At 35.5% G+C, this 22,165-nt stretch overlaps 1 protein-coding gene across 41 annotated transcripts in view; it reads left to right on the forward strand.

Annotated features, from left to right (window-relative positions):
* RIMS2 (regulating synaptic membrane exocytosis 2) overlaps positions 1–22,165 on the forward strand; it is a 479,246-nt gene that overhangs the window by 355,539 nt on the left and 101,542 nt on the right. For 12 of the 41 annotated variants that reach the window (XM_065627842.1, XM_065627847.1, XM_065627837.1 and 9 more), the window contains one exon: positions 14,462–14,494. The exons of 24 other annotated variants lie outside the window; for them this stretch is intronic. In XM_065627842.1, coding sequence (XP_065483914.1) covers positions 14,462–14,494 — 33 coding nt within the window. Of the gene's footprint in view, positions 1–4,888; positions 4,979–14,452; positions 14,495–22,165 lie in introns of all 41 variants that reach the window. 5 more of the 41 variants (XM_065627841.1, XM_065627854.1, XM_065627833.1 and 2 more) reach the window with 4 other exon arrangements.

Here is a 22,165-nt window from a genome sequence, read left to right on the forward strand (position 1 = left end):
TTTTTTTTCAGAATATTTAGTTCAGTAAGGAAGATGAAATCAAAATAATAAATAATTAAGATACGTCAGAATTTTTATTGGAATGCTGCATTAGTTAAAACCCTGTGTAAGTGATGCTCACATAGCCATTGATGAACAACAATTTATTTTAAAATGTTATTCAGATATCCCAGCATTCATTTGTTGATTTGCCACACATTTACAAACTGGTTTCTTGTGAAGGTCTGTGTGGGCACATGTTGCTTGTCTGGCCCATAAAACGCACAAGGGAGAGGTGCTGTCCCTGCTTCTGTACTGGCCACACTATACCAGCATTTAGGACAATGCTCTAAGATGCAAGACCCCAAATTGTTTCGCTCTTTGGAGGAAAAAATATCACCATGTCTCAGATGAATGCCTTGAGCTCTAATGTGTAGGATTATTCTTTAAAACATTCTTCCAGTGTATGGACGAAGAAATGTAGATGAACTGTTACTGTGTCAAAAGGGGAAGACAAAAAATGGTGTCCTCAGATTTGCTGTAGAATGTTACCTGGAGAGACAGGAGGTCTTGCTCTAAATTTTTCAGGAAAACACTATGTGTGATGTTATTTATCTTCAGAAATTGGACAAATCCAGTTCCTGTTACAGCAGGGTAGGGGAGCACCAGCCCTGTTTTGCTGAGGCATCTGAACATTTCTTTGATGGGGGAGCAGCAGCAGTCTGGCATAAGGCCTTCATCGCTGACTTTGGATCACTTCAGTCTGGCCTTGATGCCCTTAGGAACATGCTGGTGGTGCAAGGTGGGGCTGGATTCATTCCAGATAGAATGTAGTATGTCTGGGATGATTCACGTATCATGACTTGAAGCCATTTGCTTCCCCCATAGAGGTCTGACACAGCTGAGAATATTTCCGTGTGAACTCTTGAGACCAATGTCTTTTTCTGTATCCTTGTTTTGTAATTTAAAACTTCTGTAACATGAATTTAGCCTTTTCTATGTCTTTAATTAATTATTCTTCTTGTCTTCTTAATGCATGAGTCTAAAGATCTTGTGTATCTGGTTCCAAACATAGTTTCTCATTTTTTGACAGTTTATCCCACAGTTCTAATGGCTTGTTACTGTGGCGCTTTGTGTTTAAGAAGTACTAGCCAAATCCACTTTGACTCATTTTTACAGTAGTTGTCACCATACATTATTAAGAACATAATTCCTTTCTGAGTGTTCATTTTATAAAATAAAAATAGAAGGAAGTTCTGAGGAATTTTCAGTTGCAGGAAAAGCTGACTAAATTAAGTATGTCCCGCTGAACAAGTGAAGACTTTAGGATAACATAATTTAAAGTCTAAAACTAGAAATGGACTGATAAATATTTGTTCACAGAAATTTTAGGAGCTGAAAAGAATAGAAAAGCTGAGTGGATTTAATAAAAAAAGACAAATTCCAGTAAAAGAGAAAGTATATAAAAATGTTTCAAGGAAAGGGTCATTATGAAAAGGGCTATTAGTGTCTGCAGTGTAGAGAAAAGAAAGGAAGTTTTCTTTGCATAAGAAAACTCGTCATCATTGGCATCTGGTGTTTTGCTGCATCATCTTGTACTTCTGCAGTTTGCTGCATCATTCCAGTTCAACTGCAACATTCCCGGTGCTAAGTTGGCATGTTTAGAAATTCAGAAAAGCTGAAGATATGCAAATATTCTTATAATATATTGTTTCCCTATTTTTAATATTTTTCATGTTGAATATTCTAAACAAAAATATAAGAAATGCTGAGATTGTACTTAACACTAGATGTACTGGAGCACACCACCCCCTTCTCACAGGCAGCCCAAGTGAGTTGCATTCTCCAGAGGGAACGACACACAACCAGGGGCCATCCTGACACACCGGGGAGAGCCTGGCTGCCTAATTCGCTGTGGTGGGTGTATGTGCAACAACTGCATCTAATGAAACAACTACAGCTAAAGACTGTACCTTTCATACTGGTGGGAAAAATCTGGGTCAGTGCATCTGTCAAATCCTTCTAGCCCAGATTCTTCTGACTGAAGCATCTCATATTCTCATATTTTATAAAATTTGTATGAGGTCCTTTTGTATAAATATACAATAATTTTACACCTTTCTTTATACATAAGTCAAAACTGACTATCAGAACAGAGAACAGATTGAAGTTCATTTGTATGGGAAGTGTGTGTGGTGAGAAGTATACAAATATTTACGATTTGATCAAAGTTGACTTTGTCTAAAACAACAAAGGGATAGATGGTGGCCTTTTGCCTTGCGGGGGGAAAGAGATGTTAGAGACTATAATGCATATTTATCTAACCAGAGAGGATATAGAAAGCACTGACATTTTGCTTTTTGCCTGTTCATCAGCATATCTTATTGGTTCCCAAATAGAAAGCTCTCATTTAACAACTTATTTTCTTAGCTTTGTAGAGCATGAAGTTGGAAATGGAATTAGAAAATGGTGAAGGTTAAATGTTGAAGTAAATCTGATCGATATATCTGGTTTTATTTCTCAGCTGAAATAATAACCAGTACTAGCCAAATTCTTGCAATGTTGTAGAAGTCAATCAAACTTTTCACCTGATCTGGAGTACCTTCAGTCTGCATATACTCAATCTAAGAGTTGTACTTAACTGCTGATAAAATTAAGCAGCCGTTTAAATTTAATGCTGACGTGCTGTAAGAATAACTAAAGCTGTAGAAGGATGGCCATTGGAACCTTTTCTGAAAGTGTTTACATACTCATACTATCACTTTTAGTATAAACATTAAAAAGTAGCCTGTCTTGCTTTGTATTATAGGTTTTGGGTGTAGGTTTTGGGTTGTGGTTTTGTTTTTTTTTTTCCTTTTTTTAAGGTTAACAGATGGCAAAAATATTTATTCAAAGAGTTACAGTTTTGTTTGATATTTATTTTTTCATGCTTGTCAAATCAAGTATTATTATAGAAGCACTTCTAGAGTGCTCCCAAGTGGGTTGACTATTTTCTAGGTACTTAGCTCTCAAAAAATTAGCAAGACTTAGGAAAGTTTTTTTTTTTGGTAGGGAACTTCCGTATGATAAGTGATTTTGTTGACTAATGAAACTACAGTTTTTAGGTTCATAACCGAATCATGGGTTCTAAGAAAGAACTCTGACTGAGAAGGTCCTGTCTTATAAAACACAAAGCTAGTGTGGAAATCACTCTGGGCTTCCTGGTATTTTCCAATATTTAAACTATTTGTTAAATATCCTGACAAAATCCCGTGTTTGTGATTACTGCCTGCCTACTTTTTATCTTATTCTAACTATCACCACTATTTGACCTAAATGATTGTCTAATGTTTTTTTCCTAGTGGTGACTATTCCTTAAATTCAAAGGTAGTTTTACTAAGATCATTGAAAATTTTTTTGTGTGTTAGTTAAGAAGACTCTTCTGGACTCATCCAAGAAAAAGGAAGCATCAGTGAATTGCTAAATGTGTATTCTCACAGAGAAAAAGAAAGAATCTCATTTTCATTAGGGGAAAAAAAATATTTCCATAGTTTGGAAACAGAATGTTTCCTTATTTAGTACTCATTACACATGGCACTTCAAAGACGACAGTTCCTGTTTCAGCATGCATATCCGTGGTGTCACGAAATCATTATAGTGACAATTTTATTGAGGTATTTCTTGAAGCCTACAACTCCATCATTTTTAAAAATCAAAGCCACATTTTATAGGACAGCAGACTGTCATAGAACAACAGCCACAGATAAGAAAGCTGCAGGATGCCTACAGATAACATGTTTACATGTTTACATTTTGAATGACAGATAGAAGAAAAAAAAAGTAACAGTCGTAGGCTAGTATCACTTCATGTCAATTTATTTTGAATTTATAAGGTTGGAAATGTATTTCATATCTACCATATTCTTCTCCATCACTGGCTATTACTGTGACCATAGAAGTGGTTATATCTGTGGGCAGTGGCTGTTAGGAACTTTGCACTTTGCGGGTTCAGCAAAATAAGCAGCTTCTTAGCAATCCAAAGCAAAAATGGAGTTTAGAGTATTGAATCTATCTAGTTAATTAGTCTAGATTTTGTCTTCACAGGAGATACCCAAAGATTTAAAACCTATAGTATTATGCTAACCACCCAGTTTAATTGTCAGAAGATGGAGAATTAAAGTGTAGACCAAAAAAATCTGACAACCTTAGAAAGACTAATGTCTTGCGAGTCTAGCAAATGGAGTCTCTGTCTAGAGGAGAGTGTATGTGCTCCTATTCATAGCTCTTTTTATGAGTAGTTAGGTCAGAAATACTGGTTTCAGGGTACAGGATCCATAATTAGGAAGAGAGATTTTATTGAGTAATTTAATCCTAAAATAAAAACTGAATTTAAATCAAATCCCAGATATAGAAATTAAATGTAACATAGTTGTGGCTTAACAATTCATTGTTAAAAATACTTCGTCAATTTAAAGTAAACCTACATGATTACTGATTCAGTTTTGTTTTGTTTGTTTGTTTCTTTGAATTATACCTTAGCAAAGATTTTTTACCAGAATATTTTTAACTTCCTTTTTCATTCACAGAAACATAAAGATATTGTAAGAAACTATATAGAGTACTAACTTTTAAAAACAGAAGAAATGATTGTGTAAATGACCTCGTTTTTTTAATTCCAATTGTTAAAAATCAAAGAGATCAGAATATTTGACAAATTGCATAGATGCTGACTTTTGTATAGTATGTTTTGTTCAGTGTTTAAGATGTTTACTAATTCTCTCTACCACAGGCCTTTAAATTGAAGAACTAACCCAAATTTTTTACCATGTTAATGATAGCACATTTGTTTAGATCAAGTTGTCCCAAATTGCATTAGGTGTCTTATAATGTAAGTTACTTAATATTTCTGATTTTTTTTGGTTTATGCTAGAAGTTACATGGGAGGACCAGCAGAAAAAGGTGAATGGTACAATAACTGATGACAAACCATTGCTGAAAAAGAAACACCATTCTGAGCCAGGTTTGTCAGGGTTTGGAAAACCACATGAAAGCATGAGACTATAAAAAACACATTTCATGCTTTTGTAATGCGTGTGTGCTTGGTGTACCTTATTTTTTTTCGATTTGGTGTGAAATTTTTAGTATGTAGAGACCATTTAGATTGCATAGTTCTGTCTTAGCCAAAATAGATCTGCTTTTGTAAAAAAATGTGTTAGAATGCACATGCACTAGAAAAAAGTGTTCTGGCACAATATTAGACTTAGCTTGCTTTTCAGTTTTGAATTTTGTTATGATTTATCTATATGTGCAAGCCTCAGGAATCCAAGTGTGAGTTACACCGATTCTTATTTAGTTGACCAAACCAAGGTATGTACTGCATGTATGGTGGGAAAGTCATCTCCTAAAGAGCACTCTTACTTCCTCCATCCTGTACATGAATTAATTTCTTCTGAAACTAAAAATTATTACAAACTTTCTTCCCTCCCAAACATAAAATGCAATTCTTTGACTCTGTCTTCATTCCTACAAACACATGGCAATAAAAAGTAAACCTAATAATAATCATGATAATGATGCTAATGATAATAATAGTATTGTTCTCTCCTCTGAATCAGAAAATAAAAGGACCTAATCACATTAATTTATGCATTTGCAAAAGGCACTGTGATATTATGTTGATGCACACTGTAAGGAGTAGAGTAGTGAAAAGGAAGGGAGAAGAAAGAAAAGGATCTTTAGATTGCAGGTTTCATAATGTATTTGAAGATTGATCGACATCCACTCAAGTGAATGTGAATTTTTCAGTTCGAAGAATACTTAGGCTCAGTTTTGGGCTGTTGGGTGTATTTGTTGTCTCACTTTTTCTAATAACAACACTTTTCCCAATCACACAAGTTAAAGTTTGCAAGATTGGCCAATTGTGCCACCTCCTAAATTAATGCTGCAATTTCAGTTTTAGGCTCACCTAGTTTTTTGCTGAAGCTCAACTGCTGTACAGCTGAAAGTGCAAGAGTCAGAACTGAAGAAGAGCCACAAAATCTAGACTGACTCTGCATCCTAGGAATTGGGGAACCTGGCTGCAAAAGGCCAGATTGACATCTCCTGTTCCTTGGCTTTTAACGCATCGGGAGTTACAGGATAAAACCAGTACTGCTCATTAGAGTCAGGATCAAAATGTAATGTATCTTCTTTTTCAACTGAGTGTTTTAACTATCAGATGATAGATTCAAAATACAATATCGCAGACAGTCTTCCCAGACTTTTCCCTTACAGAGTAGCTAGGTAACATTAACTCCATCTCCCAGCTGGAGTGGGCTTGGAACTGCAGTCTAGGCAGATGGCACGTTCATAGTTATTAGCAACACTGATTTAGAGCCACCTTCCCCATTTTTTTAGAAATGGGAGCTGTATTTTGTTAGTTGCCTGCTCTTAGGGCATTCTAGATTTTGGAAAATGAGTGAAATCTTGTAATTGTAAGACAAAACCAAAAGAAAACAGGTAGAAGAATAGAAATCAGAAGTAAATATGGACATTAAAAAGTTGTCACTTCAGAAGTGTTTTGTATGTTAAAGCAAAATTTATCTGATTTTTATGTACTTTTCGATCTGGAACAGCACTACTGATCTCCAACGCTGCAGGGAATACATGGAATTGCTTTAGAAACCCACAGTCACAGCTGCCAAAGTCTAGAATAGACACAAAATTGAATAAAAATTGTGTTCTGCACTCTACAGCCCTAGGTCTTTTTGTGAGGGCTGACGCCTGATAAGAGCACAACTTCTGCTCTGATTTACGTTATCAGTAATATCTTTCATAGTATGTTCATGTGGGACAATTACACATGAGGCAAGAATATCTGAGGTGGTTCTGAACACACTCTCCAGTGGGCACCAACTAGTGCATATCTGTATTCCTATGATGCTTTTCCAAACCAAATCTCTCTGTTTGTCAAAAAGCCCTATGTACTAAAGTGGTAGAAGTTGAGCAGTACCCGGTGTAACAAAATCAATGAAACTTCCAGGATTTGTGTTATCTGCTACGTGTGGCATACTTCTGTCCCTTATAGACATCCCTGTATCATTACACTTAGTTCATTTGCAAGACGCAGGAGTCAGGACACCTGGAAGGAGGTACCATGACAGTGTACTCACCCCTGTCTGTTAAGATATATTGCATCTGTGACCATGGTCTACCAGTGATGTAGCCTGATTAAACCTGCCTAAGTAAGCTTCAAATTCCTTGAAGATTTCCAATATGGGATTTACTCTCTGCATAGGACTGTGCTTTTGTTCGTCTAAGAATGCTTTAAATGTTCTGTTTGCACAGAAAATAGCAATGTGATACTGATACAACTTAGTCCCTGACTGCAGCTGTCAGTCTGCAGGGAGAAGCAAAGAGGAATACGGGCACCTCATATTGCTGTTGCCTTTGATTGCCTTTTCATACAAAGATTTGTCTGCTATAAGTTGTCTTGCCCCGTCTTTAAGTTCAGTTTGTCTGTTAATAATTTAACCTAACCAGTCATATGGAAAAAGCCATGACAATATTATAGCTAAGAAAATCTATGAGAAAAAATAGATGTTGAATACACAAAATAGATGTTGAATACACAAATACACAAATATACAAGAACTGAGACTGTGAGAAAATTATAGATAAAAACATAAATAGATAAAAAATAGTTCCTAATAACAGAAAAAATAACAGTAATACTGTATCATGTGAAGCATTAGTATTAAAGAAATATGCATGACTAGAAATGATATTAGCAAATTTGTTGGAGGACAATTTAAGGTCATTAAATAAAATAGTAAAATGGTTCTTATTTTCAGGCTTTTCAATAGAAGATGCTGATAAAATTCCTGTTCTTGAATATCAGAAATCAACAAGTTTTCTTAACTGTACTGTAATCTCTAAGTTCTGAGACAATTTGCAAAATGATTGTTCAGTATATTACAAAGAGTCAGTTGTATTAATGCAAAGATTTGGAAGGATTGGAAAGGTAAAATTGCAGAACTCTAGGTAAGCACAGCATCAAAATTCAAGCCACGTCTCACGTGAGCGTGCCCTTCCTTTAGTTAATGTCAGCACTCTGTCAGAGAACACCATGTTCTCAGGACACCACCAAATCAAAGAGCATGTGAAATAGTGATTTGTTCCTATCTAATATTATTAAGCATTTCTACTTTCAGCACCCCTGTCTCTGAGCTGTAATAGTTGGCATACGAAAGTAAGTGAATAAAGCTCTAGTCTTCTAATCACATTTCCTTGGTCAGTAAAGACAAAAAAAAAAAGCATGCCATGCTAATATTTTCACATAGTTCTGCATTTTGATATCCGATGCCTTAAAAGAAGAAGTTGGAGAAAAAGTAGGCTATGGGTAGGAATGTCCTGTACTGATACCCCATCAGGGGGAAAGCACATAGTTTAGAGTACCAAAGCAGTGATACTCATTTCTTTTCCCAGTCAATTGTTTCTGAAGTGTTCAATCAGTCTCATTATTCAAAGTTTTGGAAGCTGAATGCAGTCTAGCAAACTGTGTCTCCATCCAGAGATGATACAGCTAACGCAGAAACTACCTTCATGAGATAGCAAAGGAAACGCTATTGTTTTTCTCCTTTTTTCTACTTGGAGCCACTAGATTTGAAGTTTTTTCCCTGGATACCCTCCTGTCATGGTTTCATTATCATTGTCTGTTGAGAAGATTGCAGTGTCATCAAACACATAGTCTTTGCCACAGACAATTTTAATTTCAAAGCAACAGTTGAAGAACAGAACCATGGGCAAATGCTGGCATGTTTTAATATGGTTGACCAAAAGGAAGCAGAGTAGTTGAAATGGATTTATGCATCTTGGAATGGAAGGAAGTGAAAATGGAGTGTTCCTGTAATTTTTTCTGGGAAAGCCGTATTTCTTTAATATAGTACTAATTTTTTAGAGGAATCATAACCATGGTAGATTAAACACATCAGAAAATGCATGCTTACAGATGGTAAGTCATTATATGTACTGACTGGCTTTCAATTTGAAGGGTATCATGGCTTGTTTTATCCATGGAACATTTATGTCTCTCTCCTAGGTAGAAATACTCCTTGACTGTACATTTTAAAAAACTTCCAGAAATAATTTTAACGTGACTGTAATTTTGTAGTTCATCTGTTGCCCTGGAATCAATTGAAGTAGTAAGCCAGTAGTCAAAATTAATTCAAAACATAATGGTGGTTACTTTAAAAGAAGTTCATAAAGTTCATAGTTAGAATTGAAAGTACGATAGTTTGAAAATTGTGAAAAGGGACACATGGTTAGAAATGGGGAATGACTGAAGCTGGAAAAGACCAAGTAACGACAGGACACACAGAAAGAGAGAAGAGCACGCTAGTAATTCATAGAAATGACATGAGCATTGGACAAATAAAAAAATATGCTTAAAGAATAAAGCTGGTATAAAATGACCAGCTTGTGAAAAGGAGAGGAGTTGAGTGGAGTCAGGAACTAGTTTATGATTGCCGAATAGGAAAAATGACTGGGCAATCAAACAGTTTTCAAAATAAATTTACTGGGAAAGGGAAGAAGAAAAAGTCCATGGCCCTGATGCAATTTTTGATTTGGTGTGGTAAGTGTGGGGAAGAAGGTACAGAAAAGGATCCTAAGAAGATGCTATGAGTTTTGAAAAACAGTGAAGTGGGTAGAATTTACGAAAAGAGCTACATGCTGCCTGTATGCGGATGTTTACCTGTGACAAGTGAGAAGTAATGTAGATTGGATGTATGGCATGACTAATTGTTTTCTTGAAAAAAAATGAGCATTTGCATACTTACCAGAGACCATTCTTGCACTTAATAAATGGTATATTTAAAGCAGATAGTCCTCTAATGTATTTGCTTCTTTTAAATTATGCTTTTGTCTTTTCCTATACCACTTTGAAAGACAATATGCCTAGTCTGTACCAAAGTAACAAAGAATTGGATTCAAAAGAGAAAAAGGGACTCTGTGCTTGGGAATTGCAATCCCAGTGTGAGTAGGACACATATGTAATCAAATATTGCACTTCAGTGTCCTAGCCAAACTGCATAAAGTCAGGGTATAATTGTAATTTAGGATGGATCAGAAATAGTGTGGTGTCCTGAAAAAGTCTAACAAACCACATACGTTTTTCTATATAACCTTTTATTGGTTTTTTTGTGTGTTTTGGAGACCATTCCTGCAATCTTAACTATGTGATCACCTGGACAATCTGATTCTGTGGGTGGTGAAACTTCTTGACATCACTAGGACGAGAATAGATTTAGAATAGCGAGATATCTGATTTAGGATAGCTTATCTATCCTTTCTTGACAATAGAGGGTGTATTTGTATCTACGCTGTTAAGTATCTTTTCTGAAGTAGTATTGATGTTTGAATACCTAAATCACCTAACTTATTAGTGACATCTATTGTCTTTTCAGGATTTATGCGATTTCAAATAGAGTGTGTAACTATAGTGCATTAATGTCTATATTTCCTTATAAAATTATGTGAACTTTACTCAGAGAAACAAAATCATAAAAGCCCTCTCTGAATTTCTCAGTTTCTCTCCTCAGACTTGTGAAAAAGTAATGCAGTCCACATGATTTTATTTGACGTATAGAGTTCATGTTACTTAGAATATTTAAGATTTCTTCTTGTATGTTGTTTTCTACCTTCTTCTCTATCATCCTTGTCTTTGGGTAGTAATAACGCACATTTTCCATATTCTTACTGTCTTTAGTTAGCATATATTATATATAACATATATTATATAATTTCAAAATTAAATGTATTGCTTCTGTCTTTCCTGTATTTTATTTGTCCTAGTTAGTCCTCTGCTTATATTTTTGAGGAAAAATGTCAGCATCTGTTCAGTGTATAGCTGTGATTTTGTGTGTATGGATTTACACTTCAAGAAAAAGAACTCACCTTTAACTAGTAGAGAATTACCTCATTAAAAAAATGAGAAGTGTGGAACAGGCAGGATCCTGTATCAGCAGGAAGGGTAACTGGATGATGTGGCTTAATGCTATTAAAGAAGATTAAGGAAAACTGATTTTATTCACACCCCAGCATAGTCAAATAGCCTTTCACTCCAAATCTTCTTTTAACAAATATTTCTGCTCTTAACTATTCTGCTCTATGCTCTTCCTCTTTTATCTGTATCCCTAGCTCTGCAGAGTTCGAATGCTGTCAGGGAATATCGCTCCTGAGAATTAGAGGCATTATGTCATTCTTCAGGTCTAATCACATCCAGACTAATGACAGAGAGTTATGAAACATACTGACTCCATGGAACATTTCTATCTTAAAGTTTCATCCATGATTTAAGATTATGCTTATTTGATTGTGCTATTGCACATCTTATTTTGTGAACAGTGTATAGAAATAAGGTTTTTGAAATCTAGAAGTCACAGAAATTTCTGAGACCAGGTATGCAGTGAAAGATCTTTGCTTTTAAGAAGAAAGTGAAATTAAGAAAAACCTCAAGGAAAAAAAAAAAAAAGAGTAATTAACTTACATCTCTTTGTCGTATGCTACTTTTAGAATTTCAAATGGGCATGTTCAATGTGTGAAGTTTTAAGAGTGTTTTTTGAACACTACGTTCCTAAATAGTTCTCTTTAATGAGTGACATTGCTTATAATGAAAAGTTCTGCATCAAAGCATGATAAAATAGACGGTACGTATTATGTTTTATTCAGACTTGCAGTACAATACCTGGTTTTCATTTACTTTATAAGTTTATTCATTGAGAGTCTAATGTGTTTCTAAATCTGTATATAGTACCCTCACACACATACCACTCTCTTACGTCAAAATGAACAATTGATCCAAATGAATTCTAGTTCCACAACAAAGCAATAACTATGTAAATGAAGAGCGCCTGTTGACATGATGTAAATTTAATAGAATTTTATTCCATGATTTTGTTCTGGGATTTTAATATATTTCTGTCAACAAGGATCTATTTTAGTGGATTACAAGCTACAAAGCCAGAGAATTTTCAAACTATTGTTTGGGATTTATGGCATAGCTTCTTAATCAGGAGAAGATTGGTTCACATAAGAGCTATTGTGTCTAAATTAATCAGTCTATTAGTACTTTCTACTTATCATCATTAATTGAAAGAGGTTAGTGCATTACCATTGCACAAATACTACTAATTCATTAATATTTGCAACAATTAATACAAAAATATTACAAGCCATGTATCTCAAGAGATGAGATATCAGCTGAGCAGATAACCAGCGTGAGAAGATACCTATTATCTTATATTTTCCTCGGTGGCTTCTATTGGAATTATTCTTCATAATTAAAAACTTTTTTGTTTGACACTTTGATGTGTAAATATTTTTTTACATAACACGTACTTTCCATGACGACTTTTAAAAACAAAATTTTTAAAAAGTATTGATATATGTGGCTGATATGCAGCCAAATAGTGACCAGTTGGTTCTAAAACCTTCAAAGGGAGCTTCCCTGGTATTCAGTTGTGTCTGTGCTGAGCCTCACTGACAGTACTGGAATGCTGTTCATTACCATAGCAGGCAATTCAGAATTTGGAAATAATATGGTTCCACCCATCCTTTACAAATTTCTTCAGAAGGATTTACCTTAATGCAGTATATGTCTCAAAGTTATGCATTCTTATGGATATTAAAAATAATAAAAAGTATATAGGGATCATGATAAAGACCTTTTCATGACTGTTTTTGATGTGGTAGGAGTGCTTGCTTCAGGGCTACAGATATATAATACAAAACATTTTCAGAAATTTTGAAGTACTTCAGCTAGGGTTTTAGTGGTGATAATAATGATTGATTTATTTAACAGTTATAACAATTATATCTGCACTATATTAATAGAAGCTATAATACACCAAAGTGAAGTAGATCTTTGTATTCACTTATCTGTATTTCATCCTATGGATTCATTGTACTTGCCTAGATAAAAATATATTTATATGCCATTACTTTTTTTTTTTTTAACATGTGAGTACATAACATCCTTTTTCAAAACCATTAGCTGTTTTTCTTTTGAATTGCATCTCATATTCAGCACTCACATATGTTCATTCTGTAAGCAAACTTAATTGCTTAAAATATGCATTCTAAATATATATGTTACAGGCTGCTTGTGTTTACAACAAAGTTTTGGCACAGTCTTGGCATTTGATAGCAGATGAAAATTATAATCCGCCAGTTATAGAAGAAAATTGCTTAACTATAGAACACAGTGTTTATCAGATGAAATTTACTGTTGTCTTTCATTGCATTTTGTTGATTTATATTGCTTATTCTAATTTTGCATTTTTCAATGGCATCTTGATATTGACTGTAAAATGTGGATAAAATGATGGTGTGTGACCCTTTTTGGAATTCTTAATTGAATGTATGCAGTGTTAATGAATCAAGGGCAATGTTTTCTGTCTCATTAACAAACTGCAAGGTGAAATTAGAGCTTATAGATATATTTTTTAATTAATATTTCTGATTATTTTTGGAAGAATGCGTTCATTTTGCTAATGATGGTCGCTTCACGGTTCTTTGTAATTATTATTACTTTTCAAGATGAATTCCTCCCATTCTTTTGCTACAAATGGATTTTCAGTACAGAGAATGACACTGTCCCTCAGATGTTCTCCATGTCTGAAATGGCAGTGTGTTTTTGAATGTGAAGTAATAAAGTAAGTAATGAGACAGTTGCTTTGGCATTTGACTTGCATGCATTTGCAGTAATTTAGACTTCTCTGAGATGAGAGTAACATTTAGTTCTGAAAAAGTATCTGCTGAATTGACCATGAGATTTAACAGCTGTACATTCTCTTTTCTCACATTCTGTATTTTGATCTTGGTAATACCTTTGGCACAGTGTTACAATAATGCAGTACTTTCCAGAGTGTGTTATGTGGATTCTGAAATTCTTGAGCTTGTATATCCTTTTGAAAAAAAAAATCTGTTTCCTTTTTGCTTTCTGCTTTGGATATGTGAAGTTTGATTCACCATATATTACAAAAATTTAATAATTGAAAAAAATAATAATACACTTCCCATTGGTGATGTTAAACGGAATGTTCAATACTTTGAAGTAAAATGACACTTACGTTGAAGTAGATAACGTTTCACAAGGTTGAACAGTGATGAATGAATGTGTTTATGCTAGTTAACATACCTTTTACTATCCAGCTTTTTCTTCAGCTTCATTGCAAGGATTGACTTTGCTGTCAATTATAATTTTTGTTATTTCCTCAGCTCCTATACTAACCCTGTCTTTACTGTTCCTTTTTAACAACAGTAGTTTAACCACTTCTTCCTCAGCTTTTTTTCCTTCTGGCGTCTGTGTTATTTTTTTCCACATTTACTAACTCTGCTCTGCAGACTTCTCTCTAAAACAATTTTTGGCCCTTTCCCTCAGTGTCAGTTTTAACCTTCTGAATACATCCTCTCACGCCCATCTCCTTTGTCTATGTCTGTCCATTACACGATGTGATCACAGAAGAAGCGGAATCATCAAGGAGAAGAAACTCAGGTCTGTCTCTTCTACTGCTTTTCTCTGGTGTTATTTTGATCCATTTTACCTTTCCTATAGATTTTGTCACAGCTCACCTCACATACTTTTCACTCTTTTCTGCCTCAATATATTTAAATATTGGCAAACTATAAGAATTTAAGTTTAAGATACTTATGTAATTTTTATTAACTATAAACTATGTACTCTACAAAAAGCATTAACTGATGACATGTGTGCTATACCTTAAGACTTTAAACTGATCCGATTTCGATCATATCAGTGTTTATTTCCCATCTCCATAATCTGTAAGTTAGCCATTAAGCTTCCAACTAGCACATGAAAACAATCTATAATTTGTTTTATCTTTGCATTTGAAAACTGCTACAAAAATTACGGAAACTCTGATATAACTACTTATTTTCCACCCTGGGGAGGATATAATTTGAGAACTGAATAGTTTTAGTAAGTTACATTTCATGGACTGGAATTTCAAACTTAGCTTCATTGAATTAAAACTATTTTGATTAGAAGTAAAGTTGTTAGTTACCAAAAGCCATTCCCAAAAAGTGGAAACCATAAGGTTATGATAACAACAGAGAGCAAGAAGTCAAAACATTGAAGGAACTCTAACTTAGAAATATTGATCATGGCTTTTCTTTCATATCGTGCATTACTTGTAGTTTCATCTTTCATACCAAATTTTAATCTGCCATTTTATTGGATACTTTATATTACTGGCAGAGAACGGATATCTAGCAAGGCATCCTAGCTCTGAAAATGCAGTAGCTGTTCACACTTCCTTACTTGTTCCATTGTGGTATGTCAGAACAACAACAACAAAATTCCCCATATTTAAGTTAATTAAATTCACCTATAAAATTCTAATTTTACAATTACCGTGTTAAAGCTCTCATTAATTTTCTGTGCCTCTGCTATTATCCCAACAAATTAGATAAGCCACTTGGATGCCATTTATCTTCTCAAATCTGAAACAGTTTTTTGGTACATTGACCAGTCTGTTAAACTTGGGTGGTATTTTGTCAAACATTTTTTCTGTTTTCTCTGGTATGGCTGGCTCCTTCAGAGTTCAGTTTTACCTTTGGCGCTACTCCCCTAGAGCCAGATGTTATCTTTATGGAATCTTGCAGATCTTACTTGCTGTGGTTTTCATATTAAACAAATCTCAAGACAGAAATCACTTAAATTACAGGGGAAAAGAAGTTGAGTATGGATAAAGAAGACAACTGGTGGTGTGATCTGAATTCCATCTTCTGTAAATCATCACAATTAGAAATTAATTAATTATGCTGTAGAAAGACTGAGTTAAGTAAACTTCTGCTTAAGATCCATTCCCAGTTCCTGTGCCATGATTCTGAATCTCTTTCATTACAAAAATGAAATTAGAGGTTTGGGTGAGCCATTTCCTATTTGTTCATAATAACAGAAAAGGAATCTTGTGGACCTTTTTATTCAAGAAGCTTCCTAAGTTATTGATTGAATCAATATGTTGAATCAAAATATCAAATCAACACATCAGGCTCTTGGGGTTGGAAGAAATCAGACCTTAAAATTATATCTAGCGTCTCAGAAAAACACATATTTTCATGACCTATGTTTCTTTGATATATGTGAGAAAGCAGTATCTGTGTATTATTAACTTTTCTAGACTTTTCAATTCAGATGCACTTTTGTAAAACCCTGGCTTACCAACAATAACAAATGTATTAGGCACCGATAAATGTAACTGTATAGCACAGAAATACAAAAACATGATCAGCAGTTCAGTTGCAAAAGTTATTGTTATGGCACTTAAGCTCATGAGCAATTAGGTTTTTTTGTGCATAGTCATAACTGTTTACTGCAGGGCTACAATAAACCATGGCAGATGCTCTCTGTTAACCCCCCGCCCTCCCCACCAAGGAGAGGCAATAGAAGGAAAAGGAAGAGAGACTTGCAAGTTGGAAAAGTTAGAAATGCTTTACTAATGCTACTAATAAACAGAGAAAACAATAGAAAATATACAAAACCAATGTTGAATTTCCCTGGGTAGCGCGGTGTTGCCGCGGAGCTGTGAGCTGGCGTGGCTCCAGTGCTGCAGGGCAGGCACCTGGAGGTCCTGGGCTGGACTCCCAGCAAACCGGAACAGGATTCAGGGATGCAGGGTCTGGAACCAGGCCTGGGATTGCAGGCACTATGGGCAGGGTCCTCTTCAGATGCCGGCCGTGGTCAAAGAGAGCAAGACCCTCATGATCTCCCACTTTCATAGGGTGTGTGACGTGAAAGGGATGGAATACTTAGTTGGTAAATTTTTAGTCACTTGTTCTGTCCTCCCCTCCTTGCAAATATGCCTCCCTCACTTACAGGACATGCGAAATTTATCAGCAACCTTGGCTGCCATAGCAATAAGTCTAAACCTGGGCCTCTTCTGCATACTGTTGCTAACCTTATCAGCTCCAGAGTGGACAGTGTCTGAGAAAACATGCGGAAATTCAGAAAAGTGCAGTTACTTAAAAGAACTCAGCTGAAAGGAAAATTTACTAAAAGATAAACTTGTCTTTTTTTAAACAAAACCAGGACAATAGTAACATATTTTCAGATGTGCATTTAAAACAGCTAGTCTTACCCGGTTCGGTACGAGGCACTTCGTGCAGCTCTGAGCCCAGCTAAGAGCAAGGGTGATATTTCAAAAGCACACCTTTAGAAGGAGATGTTTTCCTATTGTTCTAGAATTTACTTCAAAAAGTGTGGAACTAGGATTATCCATTTACAGGCTTTGTTAGGAAATGCTTTTCACAGTATTTACCATGCTACCAACATTCTTGCGAATTAAAGGATTAGCTATTGATTTTAGGTGTTATTAGACCAAGAGGTGTTGTGAGAGCTAAATATCTGAATATGTGAATATATTATTGAAATAAAAATATTGCCATTTCCTCTCTTTGGACAGTATAATCTTTAATTGCAAAAATGAGAACATTTTATTCCCTGAAAAAATCTAGATTTTAAAAAATTGAACAGTCATATGAGCGTGCATACAAAGCTTATATTGTATATTTCCAGTGCACAAAAGCAAGTTCAGAAAGCTAATAATAATATTTTTATATAATGTTTTAAATCTGACAGCAGTGCAGCTTGATAGAGTCCTTAATGACTAAACCTGTTTTCCTTGGGTGAGGAAGAAGCTTTGCAATGTGAAGTTTTCACATTTTGTTTCTAAAATCATATTTTGGAAATAATTTAATATGTTTCCCAGGATTTAAGTATTATGAAAAGTGTCAGGGAGACCTACGTTTGTTCACCTGCCTATGTATTCAGTATGAGCAATGGAAGTAAACCCCTGCCCGCCAAAGAACCTTACTGATGGAGCAGAAATCTTTCTTTTCATCAGTGAGATGGTTCAGCCCAACCAGGTACTGTTGTGCCAAAAATTATTTGCAATTGCAAGTAATACTTACTGTGCTCTTCAAACATGAGAGATACAGAAAACATTCTTCAGCCTAGGCCAAGATGTGAGCTGACTCATGTAACTATGCCCAAAAACTGATTGCCAAACTTTTGGAAAGGCTGATCCATAACCTTTTAAAGGCAGTCAGTGTACACGTAGCACAAATACTGCTGGCTAATTAATTCTAGTTTTATCCCAGGATGGGAAGGGATGGAGTAGCGATGCCCACTCATTGCTGCTTTCTAAGGAGGTAGGTGGAAGTTAGAAAATGCAGTAGTGGGGACAGCTCCACTTCTAAAGGGCCATGAAAGACAGAGAAATAGACATTACAGAATCACAGAATCACAGAATGTTAGGGATTGGAAGGGACCTCGAAAGATCATCTAGTCCAATCCCCCTGCCAGAGCAGGAACACCTAGGTGAGGTTACACAGGAAGGCGTCCAGGCGGGTTTTGAATGTCTCCAGAGAAGGAGAATCCACAACCCCCCTGGGCAGCCTGTTCCAGTGTTCCGTCACCCTCACTGAGAAGAAGTTTCTTCTCAAATTTAAGTGGAACCTCTTGTGTTCCAGCTTGAACCCATTACCCCTTGTCTTACTGTTGGTTGTCACCGAGAAGAGCCTGGCTCCATCCTCATGACACCCACCCTTTATATATTTATAAACATTGATGAGGTCACCCCTCAGTCTCCTCTTCTCCAAGCTAAAGAGCCCCAGCTCCCTCAGCCTTTCCTCATAAGGGAGATGCTCCACTCCCTTCATCATCTTTGTGGCAGCTCTTTTCTGCAACATCTGGAGCAAAGCTCTCTTGTTAAGAGCACATGAAGGACTGACTAGAGTTTTTGCTAACTTTGAGAAAGAAATTCAAATAGACAAGGACTTTGAAACATTTTTTTCTGCGTTTTATGATTTTTATGGAAAATGGTGTTTCTTTATAATAATGTGATTGCTGGGGGTGAAGCCTACGAAAACTAAAAAATCCTATTAAAGATGGGTGACCAAACTGGAAGAGCACATAGGCCTGGACAATGGAGGGCCAAACTGCAGAAAGGTCTGGCAAATAAACTGTTGGAGAAAGCAAGGGCAAAAAATTTGTATGACTGAGAGTGTTTGAGATCAATAGCAGTAGAAGACAAAGAGAAGAGTTATTTGGATTTTTTTGTTATTTTACAGCATCATGAGAGGTTTTTCAAGCCTTCCAAGAGTGAATCTTCTGTGATATCCTTACCCTTTATAAACAGAACATGACACCTCTCTATTTTTAAGTTATTGTTATAGTCAGTACGCACCTATTGTCAGTGACACACAGTGTGTCACCTATAGTCAGCAACATACTTGCCTTTAAAGACCAGGATGGTGGTTTGTTTTGTTTCAGTCTTCTTTATGTTGAAAATAAATTTCTGGATGGAATTTGTAACATTTTAACACAAATATTATTAAATGTCTTGTGGATCTCTGTAGGCTTCTGTGGTATTTAGTTTGACAGGCCTGTTTAAAGTCTGATGCCTCGGACTGTGACTGAGACTAAATTTAATGTCTAACTCTGTGTTTAGTTAACAAAAACCTAAGGGATAGGTAAACTCGAAATTCAGTTTAAAAGTACTTAGCATGAAAATAGGTGTATCATATTGGATGGCTAGGAGGCTGTTTGTCCTTATTTTTACTTTTGATTAGAATTAAAACCAGAAACCAAAGGCCTCAAAATCCATCCCCTGAAATAGCCATCGGTACTGAACCACGTAAATGAAGGTTGATGTTCAGTCTGCTGAAGGAAAAATAGTAAAAATGTCAGATTATATAATTAAAAATGAGAGCATAATTATGCAAAAGACAGACTAGTGTTACATATATTTTATTTAATCAGTAAAGGTTTGCTAGTTGAACTTTTAATTCTCCTGAGTTGTACATGCAGGTGCACACAACAATCACCACCATTGTTTTTGTTCTTTGTTTAAATCTTTGACCATATTTCTCATTCTTAAGATGCTAATGAAAATGTCTTGCATTCTTAGGATGGCTGAAGAATCTCTATTAACAGCTGTTTGCCTTTCTGGATGCAGAGGCATAGTTATCATCAAGTGTTTGTGCCCATGTTTTCAAGTGGCTATGTCAGAATGTGAATTATTCTGTGGTTGTACTGTGGAGTACAGCAGTGGTGGGACTCTGAGGAGCTTGCATGCTTGGCAAAGAGGATGTTGGAGAGCCTTACAAAAAGACTGTGCTCTAGCTTTCATGAAGATAATGCAGAGTTTATAGCATGGCCTATCTGAACAGATTTTTATGAGGACAGAATGTAAGCGCCCACTGACTCCTGAGATATTTTTTCTTTTATATTTTCAAAATCCCATTGCATAGTATTTGTATAGGAAAGATGTCTCGGAACTCTTTGGAGAAGTGAAATGGGGTGGTTTAGGTAATATTCCTCTTACTGCTTTCTTTTTCCATGTGGGCACTCAGTATTTTTCAAAGGCCCCCAAAATGTATGTACGTATTTGTATGAGGCAGCAAGGACAAACACCACAGAGCACCCTGCAAAAATCAATTTGGAAAAGTATCCACACACCAATAAATAAGAAAAAAGAGCTGGTCATCACCCTAACAATTACTTTACTAAACATGCAAAATAGGACTTCCCAGCATGCTTCAAAAGACCTTTGTCCTTTACCAGCTGCCCTGATCTATCCCTAGTGATGAAGACCTGAGCTGACCCGTGATTCTAGAGATTCTTTAACTTTCTAGCCTAGATCACCACACCATCTTATTCAATTCTTTTACTAAGCAGTGCCACGTATTCTGCAAATAATCCAAAGTAACATTGTTAACATGGTTTAAGCATTGTGATAAAATTTTGTTTAATTGGTGAGAAATGTCCCCTGGGTTTCAGGCTTTGTTTAGTGTGTCGAATTTCAAGCCAAGAAGAAAAAAACGAACAAAACCATGAAGCAATTCCCAAATAGAGAACAGGAATGCAAAGGCATGCTCCCCCACTAGGAAGCTGGCTAACTGAAAGTGTCTTCATTCTAGTAATCCCTTTTATGGACAGTCATTGACAATTCAATCTCATCTAAACAGTAATAAAAACAAAAATTAAACAACCTTTTATTTTTTCTCTTGTTCCACATTTCTGTAGGTGTCAGCCATATTATTTTCATTCAGATTGTGACTTGGATCACAGACTTCTTGGAAAGGCCTTGCTTACTGCAACAATATTTTTTTTATATTTGCCACATATTGGACATAAAGTCCTGGAGCAGAGTTCAGCAACTATTTATATCACACATCACCTGATATTTTGCTTGACCTGTAGCAGTTAGTTAATTTTTTCACATTTTAGACAGCCAGAATGACAAAATTTAGAGCTAATTTCTTAGAGGTAGAATTGGAATTGAAGGGCTCTGGAAACAGGAGGAAGTGGCATCCTTGTTAAGTCCGCTCTTGTATGAGTCTCTTGATCAGAATTCTTTTGTGTTCATTTTATCTTCCACATACATGTTAGATTTTTAGATACCAATTATATGTATTAGTACCTGTTAGAAAGAATAGACCCTTACAGGACCGGGGGAACATGGCTGTGTCTACTATTTTATGAAATGTCAGTTGTCATTATAATAGCAATGTCAACTGTGATGGTGGAAGAAGGTTTTGAGAGAAGATCTTTCGATGTTTCAGCCTCTCAATACGTATAGTTCATCTCTATATTTCATCAATATAGTTCAATATATCTATATTCTGATAAAGCTGAAAACATTTAGTTATTTTCTATAATGTACAGAAATGTCTCCTTCATGAAAGCACCTCTTTTTTTTCTCCACCATGTTTACTTCTGAAAAACTTCAGTTCTTAAATTGACATAATTACACACAGGATACAGTATATGCTTTTCACTTTGTAAACCAAGGTTATTTCAAGTGATGCCAAAAACTACTGACTAATGTCATGTTATTGAAGAAATCATGTAAATAGAAATACACAAAGATTTTTAGGAATGACTGGTGACTGTCATTTTTTATTATCCAGTTTGAGACATTTTAGAATGATCTCATGGCAATTTATTGGTTTTCAGCATTTTTAAGACATTAAGACTCCTTATACCTTTTTTGATTTGAGTACCTCACAATTGGGGGAACCAAAAGCATTAATTGCTTTAGTATCAGCATTCTGAACCTGCTCTGAATTCTTTTAAGAGGCAATGACTAGGCTCATAGCTGCTGTGAAGATCTTTGCTGTTGAGAAGTTATAATAGCAA

Source organism: Caloenas nicobarica, chromosome 2, assembly GCF_036013445.1.
Source record: "Caloenas nicobarica isolate bCalNic1 chromosome 2, bCalNic1.hap1, whole genome shotgun sequence".
In the NCBI taxonomy this organism is placed as follows: Eukaryota; Metazoa; Chordata; class Aves; order Columbiformes; family Columbidae; genus Caloenas; species Caloenas nicobarica.